Raw genomic sequence first — 7701 nt, 5'->3', positions numbered from 1 at the left:
TAGAGTTTTGGTTACTATTGAGCCGGGTCGCTCCTTACTACAGTTCGTTACCACGAACTGTTTGAAAACATGAAAGAAAATATTTAATTCTCCTATTTCTAGCCAAGTTTAGACAACTCAAAAGAGAATTCTAACCAATGTCACCATTTTAGCTCGGCGAATGGTTAAATCTGATAATATCTTTTATTTTTGGTGCAAGTTACTGTTACAGGTTTGTGGTAAAATCCTACGCTTCACGGGGAGCATAGAACTTACGTCGTTGGCACATAAAACACGAATAAATTAGAAGAAAACTAATAAATATGACAAAATCATAAAAGAAGACTTGGAAACTAAACTCTGGGTAGGCTAGGAAGTGAGGAAAATCACCAGATTTGGACAAAAAGTTTACTCTCTCGGTCAAGTAATTGATAAAATAGAACACCAAAATTTTGGCTCTTTAATATTCCTTTATTTGTGCTCTTAGAAAAACCGAAATTTGGGTTCTAAGTCAAGATCTTAATGAAAACTACACCATCAATTCAAGTCTAAGAGCCCAAATTTCCAATAACTCAATAATGCAGTAATCTAATTTGGGAAACGGATAGAAAAAATGTGTTAAATTTTCCCTTTAGGAAACTACACAGTTTATCAAGAAACACCTGGTTCTAATGTCACAACCTGATCATTGATCACTGATCAGTTATCAGGTTGATCACATTGATCACTGATCAATAACATTGATAACCTGATCACTAACATTATTAACGACATAATAAATGGGATTTTAGAAGAAAGATTTCCAATATTGTCCACACTTCAACGCATTCTTTTTTTTTGAATTTGAGAGTGGCGAAATGTAACAGAAACAGATACCTAACGTTACCCTAACGTTACTTTTAAAAACAGCGTCACGGCAGTCCGAAATTCCAAATAGTATTTTCACTGCTTTTTTTTTTAAAGATACGATACATTTATTTTAGAAAATTCGATGAGAGGGAGAGTAGAGCCTCTTTTTCCAAATCATAAATCTCCCTGGTTAGTTTCTGGGCACTTCTTATACGAATCATGGAATTAAATTCAATTTTTTGTCCCTCCCTATTTCATTACTATTTGCCTTCTAAGAATTTTCCCTCGGTATTACCCCCCCCCCAAAAAAAAGAAGTAAAAAAAAAATCCTGCATACGCAAATGCCATATGAAAATAATGCGGCTAGTACTAGGTACAAGAAATAACATAAATTTATGTAATACTAATTTTAATAATTCGAAGTCGGCTGGTTAAAAAGAACGCATTCACTAAAAGTACAACACAAAAAATAAATCTAAATCATCAAAATAAGGACACAAAATAACGTCATCAAAACTGCATGAAAAAAAAACTTATCACCTAAAATAAAGCTTACAATAAATTTAAATCAAGCATTGCTTAAAAAAAGATGAAAAATCAAAAGGAGAAACCCCGTCAAGCGCGAAAGCATAATAGAACTGATGAAAAAATCTCAGCTTTTTATTCCTATGTACAGTGGTCTCTGGTTTCTGTGCCATTCTTTTAATCCGCAGTATAATACAAATAGCAGTCAACAAAATTTCCAATACGATGATCAAGGTGTTTTTTCATCCACACATATATATACATATAATATAATATATCATATATATGAATATTCTAGTTAACACCTTATTTTAAACAGACTATGCAGAATATTTAATTAACTTCATTCACTTCCATTGATGATGGAGATTGGTTACAAGTCTGTGTTGAATCACCTGTAGGCATTGCTGGGTGATTGTTCCTCATCGTCTGACCATTATTGGCTCCTCCTGAGCTTAAAAGATCTTGATTACTGCCTGCAGACTGATTTTCGTTGACAGCTCTGGTCCCTATATAATAAAAAGAAAAAAAATATTAAAATTCATACAAATTTCTATTGACTTTTATCTTATTAAGTTTTTATATTTGACTTAGTGATTAAAATTAATTTTTTATTTTATTTTGAGCCTTGCGTCGAGGCCGTATCCAGGGAGGTTAGGGAGTTTGAGCCCACCCACCCCGGAATGCTTGTCCGACTCGTAGAAACGTAACAGAAATGAATATAAACAAGTTTTTGATGCGTTCTTTAAAGTTTTTTGTACCCCCCCCCCCCCAAAAAAAAAAATTCTAGATAAGACCTTGTTTCAAGTATAGCACTTCGTAGCACGTTCCAAATTCAGTTACTTCTATTATTATTGAAAATTTGGATTGTGACACTGCTATCTAAATATAGACTAAATTGATATGCTTTTAAAGTATATTGAATTTAGTTTATATAAGCTGATAAAGCAGATATTATAAACTTAGCGGGAATTACTGCTTTGCAAGACCGATATATTTCAATTAAACCATTTTTATCCCAAACAAACGAATATAAAAACAAGCCAAAAAAGAGAAACAAATGAAATAAGTAAAAAAAAGAATAAATGACTAACAACAAGCAAAACAGAGAAAAAGCTGAGTCGGAGTTGTTTCCACAGAGACGTAGATGACGGGCATATATTGTACTAACAAGCTCACTATCTGAGCCCAAAAGACACTCACATAACGAACAGATAGATTCATGTAGCTGGTTAAACGTAGCCAACCATAAATTACCAAATATCTTGGTAGCAAAAACAAAACTAGTCGGTTTATGCAGGAAACGTGGGGTTGGGGTGAAAACATACACATCCAATCTCGTACAAAATATCACGATCCGCAGCAAAACTCAGACAAACTGATAACTGCTTGTTTGTATAAAAGATTTCAGTAAAAAAAAAAAAAAAAAAAAAAAAAAAAAAAAAAAAAAAAAAAAAAAAAAAAAAAAAAAAAAAAAAAAAGTTTGAAGCTAATATCATTGGCGGAAAATTATCCGCATAACTCAAACCAAGCAAACGGTTCTTCTGTATAAAAAGGGTATAGATCCCCCAAGAGCCATTACTGGCGCATAGGGTGTCTAATTAGCATTTCGGTAAACTGGGAAAAAAACAGAAACCAAAACAGCTGCAATTTAAGACTAGGAAATTATTTCATGACGAAATCATGGAAAAACACTAATAAGATAAGGGTAAAATTACCGCTCAATGTCTTCAATGGTGCTTCGATTTTCGAATTAAAAGCAGAATATCTACAGCAAAAAAAAAAAAAAAAAAAAAAAAAAAAAAAAAAAAAAAAAAAAAAAAAAAAAAAAAAAAAAACAGTACAGCCAGATTTGATTTGTACAAACAGTAAAAAATCAAAAGTAAAATACAGTGAATCATCAACATGATTAAATATATTCTTTTCTTAATTTCTTAATGTTTGAATATTTTTCTTTTTTTGGCATTTTCACATACCTTTCTACATTTATGCTTTTCTCTTTTATGCACGTATCTTTCTACATGTAACATTTTAATAGGCTGGAGAAACTGTAGGCAGGAAATTTAGGTAAAGGCCAACTACTAGCATCTGTCTGACTGATTACGCTTCTTTGCCTTTTCCCAAGATCCCTTTGTACAAAAGCAAAAACTGCACAATTCGATAAATGAAATATTTTTGCTTTTTTACATCAATATCTAGGATTCCTCGAAAAAGAAAAGGTAGGAAAAAGAATACAAAATTTTATTTTTGGAACTTGTTTTAAGTAGAAACAGTAATTACATGCTGTTGTAGATTCTTTCAAAAATATTGTCGCCCGGTGCAGAAAAACATAGCAATATACTCACCTTAATTATTAATGCGACACCTACATGTTTAACTTGATCACTGGATATTACGATTAAAATCTAAGGTAATCATCAGCTATTTCTATGGGTTTCTAACTCTATAGATATTAGATGGTATTGCAAATCTCTTGCAATATACGGACATATAAAGCGACATACAGCCCGCAGAATTAGTATCCGTTCATCATCTATGACAATTAAATGGTCTATCGAACTAGATTAATAAATTATAAGATCTAACCCGATTGAATATAGCTTCATTGCCAAAAAGACGAAGCTAGAAGATTCGTTCGGCATCAGGCAACGTTAGAATTTCGTTAAAAACCTGGGGGGGGGAGTTGGAGCCAAGGTTCCCAAATCAGGTGAAAATGACTGTGAAAAATGAAAAATGAGCCATATATTACCATATAGGCAAAGATATACTAAAGAAAACTGATTTGTTTCTCTGGATACTTGAATTATGCAGGCTAATCTTAATTTTGTCATGATTATTTGTAGAAACTAGATTTGAGCTGGGTGTTGGCAAAATGAGGTCTGGGACTCTTAGGCTGGTGAATGAACATTTTCTTCTTGTTCAGTAAAAAGTTTCTACACAACAAGCAACTCACTAAAATTGCACACCATTTTTATTGACTACAATTTAGGTTTTCTCAGTAATTTTTTTTAAACATCTACTTCCAGAACTACTTCCATACCTGTTTTTTGTCTTAGCATTTGGTTGAATGACAATTAAATTTTTTTTTTTTAATTGAAATTCTCGATTCTGGAGATTCCTCATGTGTCACTACATAACAGCTATTACTGAATAACTAATATTATTTAGTTACAACAGCAGTAATTACTAGTAAAAGTAATTTCAGCCTTCTGAAAATTCAGTCAGTACTTTTACCAGTTCCAATCTAATGTTTTGATTCGGGAAAATGTAATTAGAAGAAAAATAAAGTTCTAATTAGCTAAATCTAAAAATACTGTCAGTAAAACTGGGGCTTGAGGATATAAAAAAATATCCCAAAACCATAATCAAAATATAGGAAACCACATTTTACAAGTGTTTCCGGAAGTGGCAGCATCACACGGCATATCTGACATCTTAGACAAATCTATCTATTAAGTATTTAGTAGTAATAATGAATAACTTAATCTAGTAAGTTTTGAGCAGTAATAATGAATGATGCGTGGCGGGGCGGAACCAACTGAATCGAGTCTTAGGCCTCAGAGGCTCATCGCCTCCATATTCCAGGCGGCTGGGCTTGCTGAGTCAGACGATCGACCCACAACTTAAGATTGGTGACACCCGGACTATCTGAAAAGAATTTCTCCATTCAAGACGAATAATCTGATCCTGCAGGGCCTGGTGCATCATGGGGGATACCCTTTATTGAAGAAGTTAATATGATTTTATATAGAATAGGTAATGATTAAGAAAAAACATCATCTACAACCGTTCTTCTAAAAATTGAACACTAACTTGAGAATCCCAGAAGATGAAGACCCCCAAAGTGAGCAGCTGACGCCTCAGAATAGTCTTTTATAATGAAATACTTCTTTTTTTAAAACAAACTTTTACCTTGAGATGAATACGTTTCAACAGAAGATACTCCAACTTGATTGCCTGAAAGTTTCATAGGTTTACCATTCCCTGGTTGTGTCACAGCGGGGCGCTGGATAGGAGCTGGAAATCTTGGCTGCGCCTTAAAACAAAATAGAATATAGATTTCTGGTACTCTTGTCAATTGGCAATCACTAGTGAGATTTATAAACACAACTATGTTCCCAGAGTATAAATACATTATATATGTCCACCTGGTGAGGGACAAACTAGAGGAAAAATTCAGTTTCTTTTCACAGACCCGAGAGTCCGTAACTCTGAAGGGACTGGAAAAATAAAAGCCAGGAAATGCAGATTTCCTATATAATATGCTGCATTATAACTCACTATAATACGATGTCGTGTACACTAAGAATAGATACTTTCCTTAATCTCTTCAAGCGATGCTAATTTATAATGTTGAACAGGGTAAACCTTGACTTCAAGCTTTATAAGAGTGTAACTGGAGTTATAGCTCCAGTTACAAGTACTTTACAAGCAACGATTCAAATTCAAGTTGCCATTATTGTGCAGTCACAAAACATAGCTGAAAGTTTCCTAGTCTTAAAGTTCCTCAACTAGAGAATCAGTATACAATTGCATCTCCGCATTATGGTTTGGCGGGCAGATCCAGAGAGAAAAACTACTATTTTTTGGATGAAAATCTCCTAGCAATTATCGACTTATGTCTCAAGCCCCATGGGGCTATTATTTTTTTCATCCAGTTCAATTTACAACTGAAACTAGAAAAGGTAATCAATAACTGCTTATACTCCTTAACCACTGGGAAGACCTTTAATTTTCTATGTAGGGTAAATTCGTTAAATCATCGAAAGTTATGAAATGTAACTAAAAGATACCGAGATTAGCCACAAACTATAATGAAAACCAAATCACTAATCTTTTTTAGCAAGATCCAACGATATGGTGTGATGAAGTCTAATTTCGTTTTTCCAAAGAAAACTATGCAGCATTCATTTTGATTCTAAAAGACTACTAATTGCCCGTAAAACTTCTCTAGAAAAAACTATTAATTACCCATAAAACTTCTGTAGCAAAATGTAAGTATATAAGAAAAATCTATCTTCTATTGACACTTAGGTTCTTGAATAGTTCTCAATAGGATTTTTTTATCACCCCTTTTGAACTTTTATGACCTCCCATACCAAAAGCCGAATATGGGCGTTATTCTATCCAGTACTAGGCTAGATCTAGACACCGGTTCAAGGCTAGATCCAAATTCCGGTTTACTTATCAATTAGCCGGCTTAAATTTCCTTTAATTAGACCATTAATCTTTTTCACCAATATCCAAAGAGATGGTGTGATGAAGTTTAATTTCAATTGTTAGAAGAGTACTACGTTGAGCCACTCTTTAAGGCAATGCCTGAATCAGCTACAAACACAATTTTGTTTGCAAAACATTATTAAATTTCGCAGTTAGTATAGACGGGACTTTGTTCTTTGCTGCTGCAACTGATTAAGTGTCCATAGTTAAGGACACATCAGTGCTTAACATGCAAAAATATACTGTTTTTGCAACAGTTCAAGATAGGGGGGAGGGGTGTAAATTGTCTGTATTGGGCTTTCGATGATGACGATTTCAATGGTGTTTTCTTTGTTTCGATCCAACGACATACTCGAGGGGTTTCAGGTCAAATTTTAAATTCCCGTAAATGTGTGTGCAAACATGAGTAGTAATAACGTCATAACATGTAAAAGATACAAGAAAGCACAGTTAGTCCTCAAAATCGCATCTTGCAGTACTCCAAAATCTTTTGACTCTTAAAAGAGCAGCACAACTGTTAATTTGCAATTTATTGAGCCCTCTTCTTACGACCACACTTCTACAATAAGTGGTCAAAAGAAAGATATGCATAAAAAAAGAGGCAACATCGCTCCTTACCCAATATATTGCATCTTGCTTTAATCTGATCACTTTCAAAACATGAGTACTGAAATTTACAGTTTCTACTCGAATGAGCCCTCTGAAAAACGAAAAATAAGTATTTCTACGTTGAACATTTTTAGATAAAAAAGAAGCACATTCGCCAGCTACATGTTTCTTTTTAACACGGACAGCCATTGGATAATTTACAAACGGCTAGAATACTCTTTACTTACATAATGACTAAACAACAGTAAGATTAGCATTGTAGCAAATTCAGCATTACCCCATTAGTATATAAAATTTACACCCTCGGCTTAAAAAAAAAAAAAAATAAATTACCTGTCCAAATGTATGTGGAACATAGCAGCGGTTACTACTAACAGCAACTGACCGCTGATCTTTCGTCTTGGGTGAAGGGACAGCCGGTTGCACAGAGCTATACATACTTCCTGAGTTGTGTGAGTTCAAGGCTCCTCCTGTTGTTGGTAGCTGTATGGATCCTGTAAACATTACTCAACTAATAGA

The 7701-nt window shown here is 33.7% G+C and overlaps 1 protein-coding gene across 1 annotated transcript; it reads right to left on the bottom strand.

Moving 5' to 3' along the window:
- Positions 1-1220: 1220 nt before the first annotated feature.
- On the bottom strand, positions 1221-7701 carry LOC136033257 (uncharacterized). The gene is made up of 3 exons (XM_065714007.1): positions 7516-7701; positions 5266-5389; positions 1221-1862 (listed from the first exon to the last, which is right to left on the bottom strand). Exons 1-3 carry the CDS (start codon positions 7684-7686, stop codon positions 1687-1689), a joined length of 471 nt encoding a protein of 156 aa, XP_065570079.1. The 5' UTR covers positions 7687-7701; the 3' UTR covers positions 1221-1686.

This window comes from Artemia franciscana, chromosome 1 (assembly GCF_032884065.1).
Source record: "Artemia franciscana chromosome 1, ASM3288406v1, whole genome shotgun sequence".
Taxonomy (NCBI): Eukaryota; Metazoa; Arthropoda; class Branchiopoda; order Anostraca; family Artemiidae; genus Artemia; species Artemia franciscana.
Note: the sequence above shows the minus strand (reverse complement) of the source record. Positions and strands in the feature narration are given on the sequence as shown.

Coding starts and splice junctions, on each gene's coding strand:
- LOC136033257 (XM_065714007.1), bottom strand. CDS start 7,686: ATGTTTACAGGATCCATACAGCTACCAACAACAGGAGGAGCCTTGAAC. Junction 5,390..7,515: donor TTCCACATACATTTGGACAG/GTAATTTATTTT, acceptor TTTTGTTTTAAG/GCGCAGCCAAGATTTCCAGC. Junction 1,863..5,265: donor TGAAACGTATTCATCTCAAG/GTAAAAGTTTGT, acceptor TTTATTATATAG/GGACCAGAGCTGTCAACGAA.